General features: G+C 37.7%; 1 protein-coding gene across 2 annotated transcripts in view; it reads left to right on the top strand.

Annotated features, from left to right (window-relative positions):
• paplna (papilin a, proteoglycan-like sulfated glycoprotein) overlaps positions 1 to 12,569 on the top strand; it is a 57,750-nt gene extending 45,181 nt beyond the window's left edge. Inside the window, exons 19-28 of one of the 2 annotated variants that reach the window (XM_030127295.1) lie at positions 512 to 638; positions 1,542 to 2,043; positions 3,751 to 3,909; positions 4,861 to 4,988; positions 5,729 to 5,780; positions 6,111 to 6,257; positions 7,745 to 7,872; positions 8,072 to 8,180; positions 9,992 to 10,167; positions 12,087 to 12,569. In XM_030127295.1, coding sequence (XP_029983155.1) covers positions 512 to 638; positions 1,542 to 2,043; positions 3,751 to 3,909; positions 4,861 to 4,988; positions 5,729 to 5,780; positions 6,111 to 6,257; positions 7,745 to 7,872; positions 8,072 to 8,180; positions 9,992 to 10,167; positions 12,087 to 12,244 — 1,686 coding nt within the window. In that variant the 3' untranslated portion in view covers positions 12,245 to 12,569. The remainder of the gene's footprint in view (positions 1 to 511; positions 639 to 1,541; positions 2,044 to 3,750; positions 3,910 to 4,860; positions 4,989 to 5,728; positions 5,781 to 6,110; positions 6,258 to 7,744; positions 7,873 to 8,071; positions 8,181 to 9,991; positions 10,168 to 12,086) is intronic. The other variant, XM_030127294.1, reaches the window with a different exon arrangement.
• Positions 12,570 to 26,149: the final 13,580 nt, after the last annotated feature.

A 26,149-nucleotide genomic window follows, 5' to 3' on the forward strand; every position in this document is an offset into this window, starting at 1 on the left:
CAAGAACACAGCATAAATTAACGTTACCTGACACGAAATGGCGACCACAAATCCAGGTTTCGTTGTCTGGATTCCAGTTATTTCTATGAATTGCAGCGATCCATCTGCTTCTTCTGTCTTTGGCTTTAGGTCACCGCTAAAACCATAGCTCCGAGTGCTTTTTAAACCTATTTGTGCAATCAATGGCACAACAGCTCTTCCCCATTTTTTAAATTGTTCTAAAGTTTTCGCAGTATTCAAGCCAAAGCTGCTACTCATCTCCCTCTTTCTGCCACTCAGTGGACGGAACCGCAGTGACTTCCGCTAGCGGTGACGTCATGTGCATACCCTCTATATAATATATCACAAATGCATGGAGTGAACAAAAGCTTTTGTCCACCGTGTGTTTGTTATTGAGCCCGTTTACATGACCACAAAAATCCGATAACTGTGAGTAATCCGATAAGGATTACTCCCACTTAATGTTTGTCACACTCATATTCTAATCTAATCTGCTTCTTTGTTTCCTCAGGCGGCTCCTTCTCTTCCCACTGAAAACGCCGTCCAGTGTCGAACCACCACCTACGGCTGCTGCTACGACCGAACCTCACCTGCCGCCGGACCCAATGGCGAGGGCTGCCCTGACCCGCCCAGCTACAGTACGTAAATGAAAAAACGTTCACCATCCTGTGAACCAGTCACTGAGCCCGTTTACATGACCACAGAAATCTGATCATTGTTATATTTGGATCTGATGCGTTGACATGCACTTCAGAAATAATGGAAAAAAACTCTGTGTAGTCCATTATTGGATTTGTTTTGGGGTAATCCATTATCCTTCTGCTCATGTTTGACCACATCAATTCCATTTTTAACATATTTTTTTACACTTGCACAGATGTAAATAAATAAATAAATCAGATTAACCTGTAAACATGCAGAAGACAACAGAGTATTGGGGAGAAATCCAGGTGTGTTAATCTGAGTATTATAATCAGATTACTGCTGTTATTTGATAAAACAGATCAGATTATACAGTTTACATGATCAAGAATACACTGATAACTCCAGAAATCAAATAATGATGACTGAGTTTGACTGAAGCTGGATTCTACTATCACTACAGAGTACATTCTCCAAAAGAAACCCAGAAATGGACTGAAACTAAACCAGGGTACTTGGATTACCATATTTTTGAAGTGCATGTAAACGCATCAGATCTGATTATTACAATTATCTGATTACTAACTGTTATCAGATTTTTATGGTCATGTGAACAGGCTCAGTGTTGGAAGGGGTAAAGTAAGGGTTAAAGGTAAAGGTGAAGTTGAGTCATTATCCCATTAACACACACAGCACCTAGCATTAGCACTAGCCATTAGCATTAGCACATAGCTCATTAGCGAGCTGCTATTGAAGGCCTCAGGGTCAAAATATGCAGCATTATTTAATATTTCTATAGTATATTGTTTATATTTTGTTCTTGGCTGGAACTTGAATTAAACCCTGATCAGTTTAAAGGCTTGTGATTGGTTGAAATCCACCGCCTGTTTCCTCTTCAGTCGATCGTTCCATCTGCTCCCTCCCTCGCGCTGCCGGCTCCTGCACCGGATGGACGTCACGCTACCACTACGACGTCATCACCTCCAAGTGTGTACACTTCTGGTATGGTGGTTGCCACGGTAACAGCAACAACTTCATGACCCGGGCCGAGTGCCAGAGGGCGTGCCCGGTGCCCGCCCCCAGCCAGCAGGCCCCCAGTACGGCTATGACACCCGCCAGAGGATCCGGATCTGGGAGGGCCACGCCTGGACGAGGCACCGGCTCCGGAACTGGAACCGGGTCCAGAGGCGGAGCCAGAGCGGGAGGATCCACGCCCGCCGGAGGGTCAGCGGGCGGCCGCGATCGCAGCATGGGCAGGGTCTTCACGGTCCAGGGCGGGTCCACCGGCGCCACCAGACAGGCCAGCAGCGCCGCCACGCACGCCCACAGAGCCCGGGTGTCCATGCACGCCCGCCGGCCCTCGCACGCCGCCGCCGCTCAGCACAGCAGCCCCGCTGCCAGGTAAGACGGAGGAGAACCAGGGAGGTCACATGAAAGGTCACGCCCCGTCCTGACCCGGACGAAGGAGAACGGTCCCACTGAGGACCAAAAGCAAACGGAGGTGCATGTTTTTATCAAACAAAGATATGTTTTTATTTGTCTGTTTGCTCCTGCGTAGAAATAATCTGAACCTATGAAACATTCTAACATACTGTAAATAAAATAGAACCAAAGAGCAGCAAACACACTTTCACATCATTATAGAAAAATGTAGAAAACTGTAGTTTGCTTTTTGTCTGAAACTGTTAGAATAAAATGCAACCACTGAATGTTTCTGCAAAACAACGATTTATGTGACGTCTTTAGAAAATCCATAGGTGCTTTTGGTCACTTTAGGTCTTTAAGGGTTAAACCTAAAAAAGGATCAAGGTTTTTATTTCTGAGCCTCATTTTAACATATGCACATATATTAAAATGCGGATATAAAACATACTTTAGGCTCCGAAACATTGAGATTCAAATTTGCAGAAACGTCCGATGGAAGTGTTTTATTCTGTCAGTGCAAATGTGAATAAACAAGTGAAATCAGGTAAAAACTGTTAGTTTTCCTTCAGGATCGTATTTTCTGTCTTGTGTATTATCTTTGCTTTTTTATGTAGAAGCTTCCATGTAAACCAGGGGCGTCAAACTTAGACCAGGGACCACATTCAGCCCATTAGGATCTAAAGTGGGTCGGACCAGCAAAAAAAAACCCACATAAGAAACCTATAAATAATGACAACGCCAAATTTGTCTCTTTGTTTTAGTGCAAAAAAGTGAAATTACATGATGAAAATGTTTACATCTAAAAAGTATCCTGAACAACCGACCGTGTTGAATGCTTGGGACGGCCCTTTTTGGTCCACAGGCCGTATGTTTGACCCCCCTGATGTAAACGCTCACTCTGTACAAACCACAGACTGTCTCACCGCCGCGTCCACACCCCGTTTCCCGCTTTGTAATGGAAGTCGACACCTCACAGCAGCCTCACACGGACACTTCCTGTTTGCTTTTCGCTGTTTGTTCGTTTGTTTGTTTGTTGCCATGGGATACGCCTGGGACTCTCTGTTCTGATTGGCTGCTGTCTCTCAGCTCTGTGTCGTCACCTCCATGTCATCGTGTCCAACTAATAAAGGTTGTGCTGTGATGCTGGACGTCCTGGGGTGTGTGTTGTCACTGTGTGGTCTTTGTGTACTTTTGTGTACTTTTGTGTGTTGTTTCTTGTGGGTGTTGGGTCAGTTCTCCATCTTTAGTCTGTTTTTGTCGTCATTTGTTGGTTGTTTCTCTGGGTTTTTGTCCGTTTCGTTGCATGCCTCTCCTGTTTTCAGTCTTTTCTTTTGCCGGTGGTGGAAAGTACTTCTACTCACTTCTACTGGACCTGAGTATTCGTTGAGGTTTTTCAGTGTGTATTAGTACTGTTACTGTAGTAAAGTGTGTGAATACTCCTCCACCACTGAGTCTTTATGTGTACTTTGGTGAAAAAGTACCAACAGTAGCATAAGGTCACCTTTATTCCTCCATTCTCTCTCTTCTTCTTCTTCTTTTTCTTTTTCTCCTCCTCTTCTTCCTTCTTCTTCTCCTCATTTGCTTCCTCCTCCTTCTTCTCCTCTTCTTCTTCTTCTCCTCCTCCACTTCCTCCTTCTTCTTCCTCCCCTCTTCGTCTTTTTTTTCCTCCTCCTCCTCCTCCAGTTTGACGTTGGGTGGAGTGACCATCGATAAGTCGGACCCGTCCACAGTGGAGGCGTTGGTTGGACAGACGGTCGTCCTTCCTTGTAGAGTCAGTCCACCGCCGTCCGCAACCGTCACCGTGGAGTGGAGACGAGACGGCATCGCCCTGTCCACCCATAGGTCAGTACAATGTCCACACTGTCCACTCACAGGTCATTAGGATGTCCACTCACAGGTCAGTAGGATGTCCACTCACAGGTCAGTAGGTCATCCACTCAGGTCAGTGGGACGTCCACACTGTCCACTCAGGTCAGTACAACATCCACCCACAGGTCAGTACAACGTCCACACTGTCCACTCACATATCAGTAGGACGTCCACTCAGGTCAGTGGGACGTCCACTCACAGGTCATTAGGACGTCCACTTACGTCAGTAGGATGTCCACTCACAGGTCATTAGGTCGTCCACTCAGGTCAGTAGGACATCCACTCACAGGTCAGTAGGTCATCCACTCAGGTCAGTGGGACATCCACACTGTCCGCTTGCAGGTCAGTAGGATGTCCACTCAGGTCAGTAGGTCATCCACTCAGGTCAGTAGCATGTCCACTCACAGGTCAGTAGGTTGTCCACTCAGGTCAGTGGGACATCCACTCACAGGTCAGTAGGATGTCCACACTGTCCACTCATAGGTCAGTAGGTCATCCACTCAGGTCAGTAGGATGTCCACTCTGGTCAGTAGGACGTCCACTCACAGGTCAGTAGGATGCCCACACTGTCCACTCACAGGTCAGTAGGTCATCCACTCAGGTCAGTAGGTCATCCACTCAGGTCAGTAGGACGTTCACTCACAGGTCAGTAGGACGTCCACACTGTCCAGTCACATGTTAGTAGGACGCCCACTCACAGGTCAGTAGGTCATCCACTCACAGGTCAGTAGGCCACCCACTCAAAGGTCAGTAGGTCATCCACACTGTCCACTCACAGGTCAGTAGGTCATCCACTCAAAGGTCAGTAGATTGTCCATACTGTCCACTCACAGGTCAGTAGGATGTCCACTCACAGGTCAGTAGGTAGTTCACCCATCCTGGTTTGATGTCTCTAATGTCTGTAATGGTCCTGGTCTCTCTCAGACATCACCAACAGTCCTCTGGGTCTCTGCTGGTCGGTCCTCTGTCCAAGTCGGACTCAGGTTGGTTCTTATGCGTCGCTACTCGTGAGCGGGACAGAGACCACCGCTACATCTACCTGTCTGTCTCAGGTAAGACACACACAGGACACACAGAATATATACACTGTAATACAACAGGAGGACAGGGGGAGGGGACGTCCACATTCATGGTCTGGTTTTGGTCTGGTTCTGTTCTGGTTCTGTTCCAGTCTTGTACTGGTTCTGTTCTGGTTTTGTTCTGGTTTCATTTTGGTTCTATTGTGGTTCTGTTCAGGTCTAGTACTGATTCTGTTCTGGATTTGGTCTGGTTACATTTTGGTTCTGTTCTAGTTTTGTTCTGTTTTCATTCTGGTTCTATTGTGGTTTCATTCTGGTTCTGTTCTGGTTAAATTCTGGTATGGTTTTGTTCTTTTCTTTTTCATTTTCTGGTTCTGTTCTGGTTTCGTTCCGGTTCTGTACTGGTTCTGTTCTGGTTTCGTTCTGGTTCTGTTGTGGTTCTGCACTGGTTCTGTTCTAGTTTCATTCTGGTTCTGCTGTGGTTCTGCACTGGTTCTGTTCTGGTTTCGTTCTGGTTCTGTTGTGGGTCTGTACTTGTTCTGTTCTGGTTTTGTTCTGTTTTCATTCTGGTTTGGTTCTGATTCCATTCTGGTTCTGTTGTGGTTTTGTTCTGTTCTTTTTCTGGTTCTGTTGTGGTTTTGTTGTGGTTCTGGTTCCATTCTGGTTTTGTTCAGTTCTTTTTCTGGTTCTGTTCTGCTCTGGTTTTGTTGTTTTCATTCTGGTTTCATTCTGGTTCTGTTGTGGTTCTGTTTGCTGACTCTGTGTGTTTTTAGAAGGATCTCCGCTGGTTCCAACGTCGCTGCCCAGAGACGGACCTTTCCCACGGTTAGAATCACTTTTGTCATCGTTTCATCTTTCACAACATTTTTCACAAAAATAGTGTTTTCACCTGTTTTCGTGTCGTAGTTTTGGGGTTTTTTTTTATTCCATCTTGTTACATTCTATAAAATCATTTTCTTCTTGTTGGATCTTATGACATCTTTCACATTTTTTAAAACCACAATTAACCATCGGATTTCTTCACTTTTACTCTTTAAAAACACAAATAAACTTCCTTAAACTAGGGTCAGGTAATGGTTTTACTGCAGTGTCTCAGTTCCACTCTGATGTTACATTTATAATTAACCCGTCGTTTCCTGCGACACCATCTCTCAGGTTCAACATCGAGCGTTCGGGTTCGTCGTTTCTGGAAATGCAGTCGGGACAAACAGCCAGACTTCCCTGCACCATCATCCCTCGTTCAGCGCTTCAGTCGGTCAACATCCAGTGGACAAAGGACGGACAGATCATCAGTAACTCCAGGTAGAACTCTTTATTTAACCCTTTAAAGACGGTTGTGTCTCCAGTGACACATTCTGACATTTACCATCATTCAAATGATCGTCACTCCTGAACCGTTTATGCTACGGACAGAATCCAAAAGACATCTTTTAGCTGAGATTGGGTTCTTTCTATTGGTCTGTAACACATTAGGATAGAGGCCTGCATTGGCTGAGGGGTGGGGTGGAAGTGGGCGGAGCAGAGAGCAGCAGAGTGCAGTCGATGAGAGTGAGATGGAAGATTTTTATTGCTTTTTGCAGTGTTTTTGTGATGAATTCTTGTAAATAATTGTATATGACAGTGATAGTGCTGTTGTGGAGTGTTCTACTAGTGGGTTTTACTGTGTTTTTGTGGAGTTTAGCCTCTATTTTTGCCTTTTTTCAACTGTTTTTTTAATCTTTGTTTTCATGTTTTTGTAGTTTATTAATTGTTGTATTTTAGATGTAAATATTATTTGAACATATGTACATTTATATATACGTAAAAATATATGTGCATATGTAAAAATATAAATATATGAACATTTCGTATATATGTGCAATCACTATGTAAATATGTAAATATCTTTAAACTTTAAATTTAAATGTTTTATACTTTTAAGAACATTTATTTCCACCTGCCTTTTCTTTTGCACTGGTGTGTTGCATATTGCTGCTGTAAACTGTTAAATTTCCCCAAGGTGGGATCAGTACAGTCTTATCTTATCTTATCTTATCTTATCTTATCTTATCTTATCTTATCTTATCTTATCTTATCTTATCTTATCTTATGTAGAGATCTATCCAGGGCATACACAGATGCAGTGTGACTCAGATGATGGATGTTTTTGTCAGTAAAATGAGGGGCTCTGTCTACAACTAGACAGAAAGTGAACACAGACTATCACACAGGATCAAATGACTAGAAAGAACTAAAAATAAGAAGAACAACGTGGACATAGAATGATCTAGAGAAACTAAAATGTTTGAGCACATGTTTAAAAGGCGAAAGTTTATTTCTGTAATCTCATAAAGTTTCATTATTCACATTTACAGTTGTTTTAATAAAAAATGATTTTAAAAAATTCAAATCTTTTAAAAAAATTTTGCTGTAACACACTGTTTTAAGCATTTATTACATATAATAATGATAATGGCCAGATATTGAAAGTTAAGTTCTTTCTGAAATAAATGTACAAAAGAATGGACAAACTTTTTGACACTTTTATTGCAAAAACAACATAAATAAATCTAGTCCTGTTCTAATAGTAGTCCTTACAGGGTTAGTCAGTTATTTAATTGTGGTTCCAGTGAATTGAATCAGGTTCTTAATCTGAGTCCAGGCTTCTTAACTCTGAGTTTGAGCTACAAACCACTGACACTGACCCACGTCCTGATGACCATCCTCCTGTGGACGTTCACTGTGCTGTGAGCTGGACATGTAATAGTTTTATAAGATATAAACCAGAATATCCATGTTTGTTTGCTAAGGTTCAGCCGGCGTCCAGACGGGACCCTGACCATCAGTCCTCTGAGGTCTGAGGACTCTGGACTCTACACCTGCACCGCCTCCAGCCCACATCAGCTGGAGCAGAGGCAGCTGCAGCTCAAAGTCCAAGGTGACATTAAACACATCATTTAACCACAGTTTAACATGAAAATGGTAGAGATTTAAATGTAGTCTGACAGGCGCATTTCCACTAAACCACCACTAGAGGTCAGTAAAGCTTCTCCAGAGGTCAACATCACAGTGTGAAGGTCTGAGGCTTTGAGAGTTTTCCCATTTCCAGTATTTATTTGTGTTTTTAACCACTGCAGCTGACCTGAGGATCACCACAGCTCCTAACAACATCCAGGTCCATGAAGGCAGCACCGCCCTCCTGCCCTGTGTGGTGTCTGGAGACAACGTCAACATCGGATGGTCACGGTAACCACAAACAAATAGAAAAAAAATGTCTATGATATGTCCTGATATGACAGGGGTGTCAAACATGTGCCCTGTGGGCCAAAACCAGCCCAACAAAGGTTCCAGTCCGGTTCATGGGATGAATTTGTAAAGAGTTAAAATGACACTGAAGATATTAACAGTTAAAGGTGTTGAGCTGGTTTTAGTTCAGGTTCCACATTCAGACCAATGTAATCTAAAGTAAAATAATGGAAATAATAACCAATAAATAATGACTCCAAATGTTCTTCTTGGTTTAATATGAAAAAAAAAATTACATTTTGCCTATAAATAATAACAACCTCAAATTTTCCCCCTTTGTTTTAGTGCAAAAAAACATAAAATTATGAAAATATGTACATTAATAAACTGTCCTTTAACAGTAAAATGTGAATAACCTGAACAACCTGAAATGTATAAAGAAAATTCAGAGTAATTTTAACAATATTCTGCCTGTTATTAAATGTTTTGTATCTTTGTAGATTAGATCTGTATAATGCACATGTTTAAATGGTAAGTTGAGGCAGAATATTGGTGAAATTGTACTTATTTTTCTTAGGAAATTTCAGTTTTTTCAGGTTATTCACATCTTTTTTGTTTGTATAGTTTATAAATGTAAATATTTTCATAATATAATGTTATTTTTTGCACTAAAATATAGAGAAAACTGTATAGTTGTCATTATTTCTAGGTTATTTTGTTATTATTTTACTGGTCTGATCCACTGGTGATCATAATGGGCTGTATGTGGAACCAGAACTAAAATGATTTCTACCCCTGGGCCGTATGTTTGACACCTCTGTCCTAAAGGCTTTTTAATGGTAGTGATACAGGGTGAGTCAGAAAAAACGCTCTTTCCATTTAAAGAAATTGTACTGCTAAAACGGAAACACTGATTTTCCTTTTGACCATACAGTCATATTGATGTGGTTATTGAGCATGTCTGGTGATGTAGTCATAGACTTATTGCATTGCATAAGAGAGAGAAGGTCCATTGTTTATTGGGCACTGAAATACCTGCCAACACAATGTATGCCACAGTGAACAAACTTGAAATTGACAACAATTACAGGAGTCGGGGCTTTGCTTTCACACTCAGGACATAGGCCTACATGACAGTGCCCAGGGAGTTTTCATCATGGCAAGACCACAGCGATTGCAGGTATTATTTCCTCCTCGAGTTGTCTGTTTGGGTCAGGAGAGAGAGTGGCCACCTAGATCCCCGGACTTGACCCCCCTTGATTTTTTCTTGTGGGGGTATCTTAAAAACCGTGTGTATCAGACTGTTCCACAAACTCTTCAGGAACTCTGAAATCGCATCACGGCTGAAATCCAAGCCCTACGACGAACACGAATGGCAAGAAGAGCTGTGTTAGAGATGCGACAACGAGCACAGATTTGCATCAATCTGAATGGTAGCCAGGTTGAAGGTCGTGCCGGACGACTTCGTTGAGACAAAACATTTTGATGGCGAGTAAACATGCAGTAATGGTTGACAATTTCAATTTCATTCACGGTGGCATAAACTGTGTTGTCAGATATTTCGGTGCACAGTAAATAATGGACATTCCCTCTGTTATGCTATGCCATAAATCAATGATTCAATCGCCAGACATGCTCAATAACCACATCAATATGAATGTATGATCAAAAGAAAATAAGCATTTCCATCTCAGTGGTACAATTTCTTTAAATGAAAAGAGCGTTTTTTCTGACTCACCCTGTAGAATCTAATGTTAATCTACAGTCTAATATTTTAATATGACCTTTGACCTTTCGTCCTCCTCCAATAGGAATGGGGTTCCAGTGCGTCCGGATGGGCGTAACGTCCTGTTGTCGTCCGACGGGAGCCTGATCCTAAACAGCGTCAAAGCCTCAGATGAAGGAACCTACACCTGTAACGCCTACACCGGCATCTACTCAGTGAGCGCCACGGCTGAGGTGAAGGTCATTAAAGACACACAACAAGGTCAGTTCAACGCAAAAGAAATGATATTCAGTCCACCAGTGCATGTAAGAACAGTTCTCAGACATTTGAATGAGAGAATTTCCATTTTTCTACTTATTTATATTTATAACCTGCACTGTAGTGGTGATACTTCTACTCAGATAAAACAGAATACCTCTACCAGGAAGAAAGTTCAAAGTCCTGTAGCTTTCTACATGAAAATAACACTGTGTTGTATTATCTCCACGAGTTTACATTATAGCTCTGTTTTTAGGCAGAAAACAGCCACAGCAAAACCACAAATCACCTCTGTTTTCTGTTCTGTAAACCCAAACTAAGAGATGGTTTTAACAGACAAAAGGTTGGTAAAACCGGTATAAAAGATGGTAAAACCAGTATAAAAGATGGTAAAATCAGCATAAAAGATGTTAGAACAGACTAAATTTGGTAAAATGATTCTAGAATATTATAATATCATATATATTATTTTTGTTGATGCCATTATGGTTGAATAGCTGTTATTGGGTTTTATTGTTAATTATGTATCATGTATGTGTTTTATATTGTTTGGACTTTGTATGGTTGCTATCTTGGCCAGGTCTCCCTTGCGAAAGAGATTCCTAATCTCAGTGGGACTTCCTGGTTAAATAAAGGTAAAATAAAAGTACAATAAAATAGATAAAACCAAACTATTTAACCTAATGGTTAAATCAGACGTAAATTTGGTTAAATTAGAATAAAGTAAAGTAAAAACAAACTAAGAGATGGTTAAAACAGACTAAAAGTTGGTAAAATCAGTATAAAAGGCAGTAAAAGTAAAATAAAAGGTGGATGAAATAAACTAAAAGTTTCCACACATCTGTATTATGGAATCAAGTTTTCTTCTTTAAAACTCATAGACGCTCATTTTAACAGTCGCTAAAAATAACACTGTCTTCTAATGTTCATGTGCTGCATCAGCTGATAGTTTACATTATAGCTCTGTTAGCTTAGCTCTGTTAGCTTAGCTCTGTTAGCTCTGTTTTTAGACTGAAAACAGCCACAGTAAAACCACTAATCACCTGTTTTCTGTTGGGTTTGTGTTGTCAGTAGCTGAACTAAAGATCTGTTTGAATCCAACAAACAAGGTCAGAACTGTCACAGTTTAGTCTGAACCGTGGATCAACAAAGGGCAACTTAGCAAAAATAAAAACATCCCATAATAACTTTATACCTTCATCAGCCTCAGAATCAAACTCACCTGTGTAGAAGAAATGCTGACATTTAACCATTAAACTCCATTCTTTACATTTACAGCTGAGTCCAGTGGAAACAACACAGTGACTCTAGTTTTATCACTTCATTTTGTTTGACTCCCACAGTATTTTCTTAATGGCTCTCATTATCAACTCAGCGTTGCCACTAGTTTTTCAAGCAGAGTGACTCCCTCTAGTGGTCACATAACCCCCACCCCCCCACCCCCCCCTTAGCCTGTCAATAGAAATAAATTCAGTTCATATCTGTTTTACAAAGTACTGACATCTATCCCATAATGTCACAGCTTTTAACTTTGCACACTTTAATGATATTTCAGATCATTTTTGAACCTTTTAAAAAGCAAATACAACATATTTTTTTGATCAAGGACTTTTTTATTTTCAATTTTCAAATGTGTAACAAGAAACATACAACTTGAACATCAAACTGTTGTGTCCAGTTCTTATCCAACTGCCCCCCCCCACCCCAAGAACTGGACCTTCGTTAAGTTTATTTACAGCCAGACATAATATACTTAATACAAAATACAAAAATGTATAAACCCCCTTCAAATATATATATGATTTGATTTGAGTTCTACTGAGTTGTACAAATGCGTACGACCTTTACTTACTTAGTTGAGTTTTTCTTTGATTTTGTCGTTATTATCCTCCTGATCCTCATGGTGGTTGTTCCTGGTCCAGGTTCTGATGTTCCTCCAGAATGTGTGGATCAGCCTGAACTTGCCAACTGCGAACTCATCGTTTACGCCCGACTTTGTTCCAACCCGTATTATTCCAGTTTCTGCTGCGCCAGCTGCACCAGGCACTCCAGGAACGACAGGTTTGGACGACTGTGGTAGAGGCGCCAACGTTCGGAAACTATGGGAAACGGGTCGGGGTTGAAATACCGGAGCGAATTCAGAGGTTTTTACTCTGAAATGGTGAAGCTTCCAAAGGGACTGGAACGATCCGAGGAAACACCGACAGCGGTTTGTTCACGACGGCGACTGAAACAGAAACTTTTACCAATTTAATGACCTGATAAAGTTCTAACAGAACTGGGCCGTACGACCAAAACATCACTTCAAACCGATGATTAACACGGTAAATATTAAATGATTACTGCTGATCTTCTGAAGAACGTTGAAGAAAACAGTCAGACATAAAAGATACAACAAGACGTAAAAGACTTTGTTTAAACTCTTAAATATCAGACCATTCAGAACACTTAAAATGATAAAATATTTGTTCAACACCAAACAGATGGTGGTGAAAGTAAGTAAAACAATAAAATACGGAGATATTTATAAGTGTTTTAGCTGAGAATGTGAACAAAGTAAATCATAAACTCTTCTTTGTTTTATTATAAACATATAAAATGAATGTGTTCACATTGGTGATAAAATGATCCTCCAACGATCGTCCATAACATCATGTCCACTGACAGAGGAAGGGTTGATAATATGGATTATTTCATTCCAATGGGACCTGGGGAGTGTACCTGTGTTCCCTGGTACCTGTGTTCCTCAGTACCTGTGTTCTCTGGTACCGGTGTTCCCTGGTACTTGTGTTCCCTGGTACCTGTGTTCTGTGGTACCTGTGTTCCCTGGAACCTGTGTTGTCTCGTACCCGTGTTCCCTAGTACCCATGTTCCCTGGTACCTGTGTTCCCTGGTACTTGTGTTCCCTGGTACCTGTGTTCTGTGGTACCTGTGTTCTCTGGTACCTGTGTTCCCTGGAACCTGTGTTGTCTCGTACCCGTGTTCCCTAGTACCCATGTTCCCTGGTACCTGTGTTCCCTGGTACTTGTGTTCCCTGGTACCTGTGTTCCCTGGTACCTGTGTTCTGTGGTACCTGTGTTCTCTGGTACCTGTGTTCCTTGGAACCTGTGTTGTCTCGTACCCGTGTTCCCTAGTACCCATGTTCCCTGGTACCTGTGTTCCCTGGTACTTGTGTTCCCTGGTACCTGTGTTCCCTGGTACCTGTGTTCTGTGGTACCTGTGTTCTCTGGTACCTGTGTTCCCTGGAACCTGTGTTGTCTCGTACCCGTGTTCCCTAGTACCCATGTTCCTTGGTACCTGTGTTCCCTGGTACCTGTGTTCCCTGGTACCTGAGGGCTGACCCCAGGACCTTTCACTGGGTTGAATATATTGGACACTAAATGAACATTTTCTGTAGTCATTGAAGCTGATGTGTTTGAAGCAGCAAAATGATCAACGTAAGGAACTGAGTGAGTGTGACCTGGTCCATATTATAGTGGTGTCGATGGGGTCAGAACATCTCCTCAGCTGCAGGTGTGGTTGGGTGTTCCTGGTCTGCAGTGGTTAGAACCGACCAAAAATGGATAGTTTGAAAAAGGACAGCACCGTATCACGACCTTAGAGCGTCTGTGGAACGTACTACAGATCCAATCCCTCCCATTTCACTCCTTCCAGGACCTCATGGATCAGCTGTAACCTCTTGGTCCAGATACCACACACACCTGCAGTGGTCTGGTGGAGTCTGGGCCTGGGGTCAGAGCTGTTTTAGTGGAAAAAGTGGAAACAACACAATATTAGACAGGTGGTAATAATGTTCTGATCACTTAAAGGGCTCATATTTCTCTAAACCCACTTTTCTTAGTCTGTGGTTCATTTCTTTGTGTATTTGGACCCTAATAGTTCATACAGTTTGAATTTGAACCCTCCAGCTGCTGCAAAACTATCTTTATATTCATTTGGGCTAAAATCCAGTGGATTTCTACAACCTGTTTGAATTCCTGCTTAGGTTATGTTTTTGCCGGCGTTGGTTTGTCTGTCTGTCTGACTGTGTGCAAGATAAGTCAAAAAGTTATGGACGGATTTGGATGAAAATTTCAGGAAATGTTGGTACTGGCACAAGGAACAAATGATTACATTTTGGTGGTGATTGGGGTGGGGGGTGTTTTTCTAGTTTATGATGTTTTTGCAATGAAAGTGTCAGAAAATGTCTTTTCTTCTTTTTAGTTATTACTCTAGATAGATAGATGAACTACAAAAATACAGATAAAGAGGGCTTTATTAATTCCAGGGATATTACAGTTGCTCATTCGGGGGGGGGGGGGGGGGGGGGGGGGGGGGGGGCACTGATATGCCTTGGTGGAGGTCTGCGCTCTCCGAGTGCTTTTCTAGTTTGTTCCATCTATAAGTAGTTACATCTCCACATTTGCACATATCAGGTCCAGACTTCAGACCAACATTTCTCCAGTATTTCTCCATAATTGTTTGTCAGCAGCAGCGGTTGTAGTCCAGGCTGAAAGTATGTCCAAATTTGGAGCCCATTAACTCAAATGTTCAGTTGTTGGTTGAACAGGACAGAGCAGCACAGCCAATAACCTGGAGGGGGCGGGGCCTGAAGTGGCTCATGTGCATTTAAAGGACCAGCGCTCCAAACCACCTTTCTGGTGTCATTACTCAGAAATAGGGTTGAAGATGGACCTGTGGAGCAAGGTTATTATCGTTAACGAAAACTAACGAAGTGACGAAAACTAGAATTGAAAAAACATTTTCGTTACTGAAATAAATAAGAACTATAATTAAAAGAAAAAAACAATAACTAACTGAAAGTGTATTGTGTGCGTACAAAATTAACTAAAACGTATAAAAATTGTGGATAAAATTCCCTTCATTTTCGTCTTTGTCAATGTCAGATTGATATGAAATAGATTTATTTCACTCTAGCAATTTTAGCTAGCGGCACCATAGGACACTTCACGGTCCATCACTTCTCGTCACTTGTGGTTTCCAGTCGTCTTCTGGTCCCCACTCTACCTGGAAACATGGAGACTAAAGTTGGGAGAAAGCAGCAGAGTCCTGTCTGGGATTTATTTGAATAGATAATAGATAAAAGATACGACAAAACTAAAATTAATACTAAAACTAAGCTTTTGGAAAAAAATGAAAACTAATAAAAACGAGCAAACCTGCTCTAAAAACAAATTAAAACTAGCTGAATTAGAGAAAAAAAGTCAAAACTAAATAAAACTAAACTATAATGAAAAATCTATCTAAACTATTATAACCTTACTGTGGAGTTGAATGAATGAAGAATTCAGACCCAAGCAGAGCATTTACAGTTTATGGAGACCACAGGGAAAGGTTGGAAAATGAAGAATTCCGCTTAAAGAAGCCAAATATCACTCCTTTAAGCTGTTTTCAGACCAACAGGTGCCGGTTCCTTTACCTAATCTCAAACCAGCTGATGTCTTCACACCAAAAACACTGGTCTACAAGGAAAATGCTTCCAGAATAAAAGTAATGACATTTTACCACATGAGAGTCACTGATAAAGAAAAATCAAGTCAAAAATGCTGGTTGGCTGAACTTTCCCAGATACAGCCTTGGGTCAAAATGTGAAATTCAAGAATTAACGAGAGAATGAGTTTGACTCAAAAGGAATATTTGTCTCAGAGCGACAAGATCTACTTCAAAACACTGTCTGCACATTAGAATACATTCACTTTACAGGTTCTATTTAGTGGAAGATTTATAAAACTATTATATAAATGTACATAAACCAATATATATGTGTAGTAACACTTAATCATATACCTTGAAAACATCAGCAAACCGGCACTTTTGTCATTTATTTTCCAATTAATCTTATTAAAATACGTAACATTTTGCACATTTAATCTCTGAAGCAAATCATTTCTAAAAAATTGTAGACCAGTGAAATCAGAGCGTTCAGGAGCAGAACATTTGGTTCCTGACGGTAACCAAGTAAAAGTTGTTTTTTCTAAGCGAACAGTGACGACATGAGTGGACGTCATTAGGCTGATTGGTGTTGATCCTGCTGAGGTTCCACCTGTGGATCAGGCGCCGCTGCCTTCTCCACAGCAGATGTTGTATCATGTTTTTTTTTTTTTTAATTTTGTTTCTTTGCATGTTCGAAATAAATAAATAAAAAATAAAATAAATGGTTTGTTACAGATTGATACTGATCTGTATTAACTGTACAGATGCTCACAGGTACGCGATGATACAATCCACACTAATGTTGTTATCTTCTCTGCTGTGAACACTTCCACTTCCATGTGACCTTTTCTTTTATTTTTTGGTGGGGAAGTAACATCCTCTGTCAATGACACGTCACACGCTCATATAATGGTATGAACACAGGCCGCTCACTGATAAACTCTTCGGTTGCTGGTGTAACTGGTGCTGGACCAGCTCCGACACTGGGTCTGAAAACAGCTGTAGAGGATGGATGTGTCGAGGTCCAGATGTTATTCAGATACTTTTGGTGGGTTCGAAACACTTTACACTGGGAATGAACGACAAGATCTGGAGATGTTCTGACCTTGTGATCTGTTATTGTTTCTCAGGTTCCTATTCTTGAAGGTTTTTCTGTTTCTAACACATCTACTCTGAGGTCTACACGTTCACCTGGTGTCTAATAAATCCACTGACAGGTCCATTAGAATCAGATCATCAACATTAACACCACTTTACTGTCAGTGTTAGAATGTTATGGATGATGGGTGTAGATTAGAAGTAAAAATTACAGAAAATAATAACATTTCAAGTATTTGGGCCGAAAATATGATCAATAATAAAACCTGAAGACAATGAATAGAATTATAATCAAAGTCAAATCCATTTGTTTAATGTATGTTTTCATTTTATCGTCCAGTTTGTTGGAGGTGAATCCAGACTCTTTACGTTTACGTCATTAAACACTGAATTTAGAATCACGTCTCTGACCTGATGAAGCTCGAAATGTGTGGAATGTGATGAAACAAACAAACAAACAAACCCGTCTCCTTCTCTTTATTATAACTTATTTTCCACTGGACGTTTTCTCTGTTTTCTAGAGAATCCTCAGACTTTTCAACGTGTCACTACTGTTCTGTTTTAATCATCTTTTTACCAGTTTAAACCCTGTGTTCATGTCATATTTTATGCCTCATAATGTTTATTTTTGTTTAATTATATGAAATAAAAAAACATTATTTTGATTAAAAACAGTCTTGTGGTTTCGGTCTGAACCACTAGGGGGCGTGGTGACGTTTCAGTTGAATCTATATCTGATGGTTTCACTTGTTCATTTTTTTTTTTTTATGTTTATTTGTAATTTATTTATTTATTCTGTATTTCTATTTTTTTAATCAGGTGGGAGTGGATTACATGTGATCTGATGAGGAGCAAGAATGAATTTATTTATTTATGAAATGAATTATTCCAGATTAAGACACATTACATTAACATTTACATCAGGTTTGTGCTTTTTAAACATTAGATACTAGAGATGCTTTCCTTACGAATATTGTAGGACTTTTTTTTTTTTAAGACAAATTTTATAATTTAATGTATAGTTTAGTTTTTTTCTTTCAATTACATATATTTATTGTCTATAAATAATAATAGATTGTAACAAAAGCATTAAAACTACAGAGGACCAGATCATATTCACCAGTGAATTCTCAATTTTAATCTTGTTTTTTCTTCCTTAATGAGTAAAATTTCATGTCTTTGTGAATATAATTGTGAAATTGACAGTTTTATGATGGAACAGGAAGCTTTAAACACCAAATAAACCCATGTGTATTTTATAAAACTACTTATATTTCTGTAATCATAGTTTTTACACACGTTCCCATTTGCTTTTTTTTCCATTTCAGTTCATTTTTAGACTAAAATACTGGAAGAGATTTCAGAAATAGAGCAACATTATTATCTCATATGAGAGATTCAAGTGTACTTCAAACAAACAGTAAGAAAAATTAAAACTAGCGACTCATTTGTATGACATAATATTGTATAGTTTTATGTAGAATACTGTGTAAAAGTCTTCTTCCACCTTTATCTTTGTTGTTTTTGCAGATTCAAATTATCACAAACTTTAAAACATCTGGATACAGGAAGTGTTTTTCACTGCACAGGAAAGAGAGAAGAAACTGTAAATAGTTCTAATAATAGTGTCAGATAATTTTGATGTTAAATGTTTTGATTAAGAGTAAAAAAAAAATGAAAAAGAAAACACTGTGACCATTTGTTTCCTGAACTTTATTTCTTGTCGCTGAAGTCGGAAAAACAGGAAACATCATCTGTGACACAAACAGAAACGAGACGAGTTTCAGAAGTTTATCGACTGCTGTTGATGATGATTCTGAATCTAAACCATAGAAGAAGAAACGTCTCCCAGAGAATAAAACGTAATTGTGTTCAACAGTGTGTCAGTTTCAAAAACCTGTGCATAAAAACATATATGGAGTTCCTCAGGGGTCCATTCTCGGGCCTGTTTTTATTCACTTATTGTACACTTTTTAATTCCAGTGAGGCTTTTCTGGTTAAACAAAGGTTAAATAAAAATACAAAGTCAACATCTACATGCTCCTCTTAACGTATATCATAGATGATTATAACATCTCACTGTCATAGAAACACAATGAGCTTTTTAAATATAGAAATTAAATTAAAGGAAATACCTAATTTACCCTGAACAACGCAATTTGCAGAGGATAATATTATAACAAATGGTGATAAATAACTTCAAACACCGAAATATGTACTGATCAAAACTGTTTTAATGCCTGTTGATCCACTAATTCTATCAATTCATGTAAATAATTGGTGTAAAATACAGTTCTTCATCTTTTCATGGTCATCAGATATGACCCATTTGGACATTCAGAGGCTCCGTAGTTACCGTGGAAACACCGTCAACTTCTACAACATTGATTCACCAGTAAAACCCATGGAGTTGGATCAATGACAGTGGATGGACACAGTGGGTTTATGTTCAGTTAATTCTTCAGTTTCATTTGTTTTAATAAAATAACCTTTGAATTTACTCTGAGCTTTTATGAACATCTACATGATCAGTGAATTATGAATTTGTGAAATACAAAAATGACACTGAAGATATGAATCATTTTAGTTCACATTCCACATGCAGACCAATTTAATCTCCAGTGGGTCGGATCAGTAAAATACTATCATAATAACATAAAAGCTCACAACTCCACATTTTTCTCTTTGTAAATGTAAATATTTTCATGTCATTTTACTATATTTACACTAAAACAAACTATCATTTCCCAAAATGCGAACGACCTGAACAAATATGAACACTTTGAAATGTCTGAAGTGCAATTTTACCAATATTCTGCCTCTTTATTAAATGTTTTGTGTTTTTGTACATCCACTGTGATCTGTAAATTGTAATTTTCATGTATAAATAACAAACTGAGACATAATATTGTTAAAATTACACTTAGTTTTCCTCAGAAATGTCAGTTTGTTCATGTTATTCACATTGTTTTAAAGCACAGGTGTCAAACATGTGGCCCAGGGGCCAAATCCGACCTGCCAAAGGGTCCAGTCCGGCCCTTGGGATGAATTTGTGAAATGCAAAAATGACACTAAGATATTAACAATCCTTTTAGTTCAGGTTCCACATTCAGATTAATTCAATTTCAAGTGGGTCAGACCAGTAAAATACTATCATAATAACATATAAACAATGACAACTCCAAATGTTTCTCTTTGTAAATGTAAATATTTTCATGTATTTACACTAAAACAAAGTATAATTTCGAAAAAAAAACAAAACAAAAAAGTGAATAACCTGAAATGTCTTAAGAGAAGCAAGTACAATTTTACTAATATTCTGCCTGTTACTCAATGTTTTGGGTATTTGTAGATCCACTGTGATCTGTACGTTATAATGTACATGTCTAAATGATAAACTGAGGCAGAATTTTATTAAAATTACACTTATTTTTTTCAGTTTGTTCATGTTATTCACATCTTTTGTAAGGATAGTTTGTAGATGTAAACCTGTTCATAATGTAAATTAACTTTTTTCACTCTAAAACATAGAGAAAAGTTTGGAGTTGACATTATTTATATATTATTATGTTATTATTTTACTGGTTCGGCCCACTTCAGATCAAATTTAGCTGAATGTGGAACTGAACTAAAATGAGTTTGACACTCCTGTTTTAAAGGATAGTTGGCAGATGTAAACATTTTCATCGCATAATTGTACTTTTTTTGCTCTAAAACAAAGAGGAAAGTTTGGAGTTGACATTATTTCTATATTATTATGTTATTATTTCACTGGTCCGGCCCACTTCAGATCATATTTAGCTGAACGTGGCCCCTGAACTAAAATGACTTTGACGAATCAGGGTGAATACGTTGTGCTTTTGTGTGGGTTTTTGCATCAGTTCTCAGTGCACAGATGTGTGATGTTCACCGTTGATGCTGTTTACGTCTCAGCTCTGTTTGGATGCAGGTGTTCGCTCTGATCCGGATCTTCGTGGTCCAGATCTGGAACCACATCCGGGTTTCAAACTCTGCTTCGACGCCCTCTGCAACAGCTCTGACCTGCTTTTGTGCACAGATGTTCAAGTCGACTTCCTGTCGTTATGCGTCTCTGTAGCAGTTGAACTTTAAGGAAACACATGTTTTTTTTTTCTGCATAGAAAGTCAAACCTGTAGATGATACTTCAGGGAAACTTCACGTCAGTTTGGAAAATCTCATTATGAGTCCAGTGAATGTAAAAAAGACTGAGGTGTTTCATAATGTAGGAGGAAAAAGCTTCAAATACTAACATCTATTTATGAAATGTGACGTTCAGTGCTGATAAGAAGAGTGGAGTGCGGTGGTGGTTTCCTTAAAATGTACAAATGTTACAGATATTATCGTCTTTAAATTCACCGTACAGAAATATATCACAGAATTACAGATCTGTTCAAGTTAACCCTTTATTCAACACCTACAACTATTTCTGTCATGACTTTCACAAAATTTTTCTCTATATTTAACCTTTAGTCAGTGATTTACCATCATTTTATCGTTCTGTATTTTGCATTTTTCAGTATAACTCATGTATTTTCCTGTATTTAATTCACTGATCATGTAGACGTTCATTAACCCATAAAGACCCAAACAATCATTGACTGATATAAAAAGTTTAATACCTGTTGATCCACTAATCCTATCAACACATGTAAATAATTGGTGTAAAATACAGTTCTTCATCTTTTCATGGTCATCAGATATGACCCATTCGGACGTTCAGAGGCTCCGTTGTTAACGCGGAAACCCCGTCATCTTCTACAACATCGATTCACCGTTAAAACGCATGGAGTTGGATCAATGACAGTGGATGGACACAATTATTTTGCGTTCAGTTAATGTTTGATTTGACTGAAAGAGTCACTTTTTCTGTGTTTTTCATATAATATCCCTCAACTATAATTAGAGTTTTTATGAACATCTACATGATTAGTGAATTAAATACAGGATTTATATTGATAAAATGCAAAATACAGAAGCTAATATTGTAATAAATGGAGATCAATTGCTTAACAAAGGTTAAATATAAAGAAAATTTAATTTGGGAACTGAGAAATAACCCTCAACTTTAATTACAGTTTTTATGAACATCTACATGATCAGTGTAAAAAATAAAGGGAAATACCTGATTTTCACTTAAGAATACAAAATACTGAGCATAATATTAGATTAAATGATGATAAATCACTTGACAAAAGTTCAATATAGACAAAAAATCATTTGGGAACTGACACAAAAATAGCGCTGGGTCTTTATAATTTCATCCTCTGTATTTTGTATTTTTCAGTGTAACTCATGTATTTTCCTGTATTTAATTCACTGATCATGTAGACGTTCATTAACCCATAAAGACCCAAACATCCACTAATCCTATCAATACATGTAAATAATTGGTGTAAAATACAGTTATTCATCTTTTCATGATCATCAGATATGACCCATTTGGACGTTCAGAGGAATCTTAGTTACCGTGGAAACACCGTCATCTTCTACAACTTATGTTCAGTTAATGATATATTTGATTGAAAATCACTTTTTCTTCATTTTCTCTGTTTTTCATTAATAACCCTCAACTTTAATTAGAGTTTTTATGAACATTTTTATGAATATCTACATGATCAGTGAATTAAGTAAAGGGAAATACCTGATTTTCACTGAAGAATACAAAATACTGAGTATAATGTTAGATTAAATGATGATCAGTCACTTAATAAAAGTTCAAAATAGAGAAAAAATCATTTGGGAACTGACACAAAAATAGCACCGGGTCTTTATGGCTTAAAGCTCAGAGTAAATTTATTTTATTTATTTATTTATTTATTTATTTATTTAGAACATGCAAAGAAACCAAATAAAACAAAACAAAACAAAATAAGACAAAAACAAAATAACTTTTAAATGAAGTTCATGCAAGTCGGAATTTTGCATGGTCGAAAAGGAGTAGGAAGAAGTATAAACTTATTTAATCCAACCCCTCAAGTACTTTTACACCTTTATCACTAACTTAATACAAAAATCAAACAATACATTTTTCCTAATTTCAGCATTTAACCACAACTAATACATAATGCAGTAACTGAATTATACACAACAATATAATCATGACAGTACAGTCATACAAACAAACTCAACAATTCAACAGTTTTCTTCAATAATTACAGCACATTTATCAATACAATATTATCCATAAACACACAGCCCTCATTGTCATTATTAAATACTGGACTTCACAAGAATCAATACTTTATATCTTTTTGAAAACTGAATTATGTTTGATATTTGTTTTATCTCCACATACAATTTGTTCCACAGTTTTACTCCACAGATGGTGATACTGAAACTCACAGGTTATTATTTCAAAGCAGAGAAAAGTGAAGAAAAAAGGGCCTTTTTCAGTCAAATCTACCTTTAACTGAACATAAACCAACCCTTCAAATGTCGGTTCCTTTGGTTCTGTTTGTGCAGAACCCAGGTTTTGCAGCAGATTCAGCTGCAGTTGAACCCACTTCCTTTACTTTGTCTGTCTTTTGTCTTTATTTAGGTCACAGTCTCATGTATAAGACAGACCTGCACACACACACATTTAGAACAGTTCATTCACACGGTTTCAAAAGAATGTTTTCATGTGGAAACTTTATGTGACTGTTAAACATCAGTGACACAAAGAATCAACACGTCTGTGCAAAACTACATGTCCATCTGTCTACATTGGTCTAAATATTATTATGTTTAGAGATGAGACACAAAATGTTGATTTTAAAAACACACGACACATATCGAATACTGGATCATATATTATTCATCCTATTCATGAGCAGAATAAATATTATTTTTCATGTTTTTCACTCAATAAACAGAAAAGGTTAAAATTCCCCGTTGTTATCATCTGCTGTGTTTTGTATTTTCAGTGTAAATCTTTTTTTTTTTGTTCTGTATTTAATTCACTGATCATGTAGATGTTTATTCAAGCTCAGATTAAATTCAAAGGTTATTTTATCAAAACCCAGAAAACTGAAGAAAATTGGACTTTTCAACAAAATAAATCATTAACTGAAGATAAAAACAACTGCATCAGATGGGAAAAATAATAACTTTTTTTTTTTTTTTTTTTTTAAGATTTTCTAAAAAATTTGGTTTCCATTTCCATTCATCTATTCACAAAATTTAAAAATAACTGACAATACAGTTAACGGTCACTTTAAAGCAGTGGAAATAAGACAAAATTTAAATATTTTCTGAGATTATAAAACATTTGCAATGACTTCCAAATGAAATTTTCTCTACATCTAATATTCCCAAGTAATTTATGAACATTTATTATAATATTATCCTCTGCCTTCGCCCCTATGTAGCTGGGATAGGCTCCAAGCAACCCTCGTGACCCTAGTGAGGATAAAGCAGGTTCAGAAAATGAATGAATTATCCTCTGCATTTGGCATTTTCCAGCAAAAATCATGTATTTTCCTATATTTAATTCCCTGATCATGTAGATTTTCATTGAAACTCAGATTAAATTCAAAGGTCATTATATAAAAACCCAGAAAACTGAAGAAAATGGGACTTTTTCAACAAAATAAATCATTAACTGAACATAAAAACAAGTGCATCATAAGTTAGATAGTTCTAAGATAATAAGATAATATATTTTCATTCCATTCATGAGCAGAACAAATGTTATTTTTCATGTTTTTCACACTCAATAAATGGAAAAGGTTAAAGTTCCCTGTTGTTGAATTTCAGTCAACAGCACCAGAGACAGAAAAACACATAAATAAACCTACATTAAATTATACGCCTCTTTGCGCCTTTATTACTGCAATAATAATAATATTTATTAGTGACACAAAACCTCCTGTTTTATAGCAAATGTTGTCATTCTACTTCTGACTCGGAATCAAACCTATAACCTTATATTTAGGAGTGGGCATGACCTATTTATTTTGGTGTGGTTGTTGTTATTTATTTTATTATTGTCATTATTTTCTTTAATTTCCATCATAAATCACCTATGGAGGTTTGTAAAAATACATAGACAGCAGAGATAAAGGAAAAAAAACTTGTTGAACTGTGTTTAGATGGATATATTGTGTTGTACTGATTAAACAAAAAGAACGTCTAATAAAAAAAAGTTAAAAAAAAAAAAAAAGTTAAAAAAAAAAAAAAAGCTGCCGTGGCTGGTTTTGACCCTCGAAACCCACGAGTAAAATATAATTATTTCAGTTTGTCATCCACCAATTCAATTCATGTGTCAGTACCTTTATTTAGTGACTCTAAAGGTTAAACTCATGTGGTGGTAATGTTCTATACAGTTCTGTGTCATCTGCATAACAAGAGAGTGGCACGTTATAATAATCTGTGGTACGAGCTAAGAGGAGCATGTAGATGTAGAAATTTAATATGTATGTTTATTTTCCTGTATTTAACTAGGAATGACTCACTGAAATTAACCCTTTCATGCATACTGGCCACTCCAGTGGACAGCTATTCTACAGCGGTTCTCTTGTATATTCATGGGTTTTGTTGTTTTAGTTCCATATCAGCCAACACAGTGGACGCTTATGCACCATCCCATAATACACTGACATTCATACCATTACTGTAACTTTTCAGTTCTTGATAAAACTGATCTACAGCAACATGTTTTAGTGTAAATCAATTGTTATTTTTTAGACAAAAACATTTTTTTGGCATATTATCTCCATGAAGTGCGTAATAACTACTATTACAATATGTTAAAATGTGAGAAAACATCAGATTAGCTGCATTAAAAAATGTTTTTATTTCATTGTTTTCCTATCACTTTCTAATATTGGGTTTTAAATGCATTTCTTTACTTCAAAAGTTAAATGCATGGACATTTTTGTAACTCCATGAATAGAAAAACATTGATGACATTATTTTTTTCATGCCTAAGGATGAATTAAAACACTCAAGAAAAATCTTGACTAAAAAGTCTAAAATAAGTGAATAAAAACAGGCTCGAGGGTGGAGCCCTGAGGAACTCCATATAGGTTTTTGCGCTCAGATTTGTCAAATTGATGCACTGTTGATGACTTGTTTCTGTTGTCTGTGTTTCTGTTTGTGTCATAAATGATGTTTCCTGTTTTTCCAACTTCAGCAACAAACATGTTCAGGAAACAAATGGTCGTGATGTTTTTTGTTTTTGTTTTTTTTTTTCAACCAAAACATTAAACATCAAATTGATCTGACACTATTATTAGAACTATTTCCAGTTTCATATCTCCGTCTTGTCCAGTGAAAACTACACACTGTCCTTAAACGTCTTAAAGTTTGTGATAAATTAAAGGATGGTTTGTTTTCTTTATGGGTTCAGTTTCAAATCTTCATTCTTTAACTAAATAAATTGAATAGAATCGTCTTGGATTTGGTGGAAAATGCAGCATCACGAAGTCGAAACAGGCCTGTGTTTCTGAGTTT

Source organism: Sphaeramia orbicularis, chromosome 22 (genome assembly GCF_902148855.1).
Source record: "Sphaeramia orbicularis chromosome 22, fSphaOr1.1, whole genome shotgun sequence".
In the NCBI taxonomy this organism is placed as follows: Eukaryota; Metazoa; Chordata; class Actinopteri; order Kurtiformes; family Apogonidae; genus Sphaeramia; species Sphaeramia orbicularis.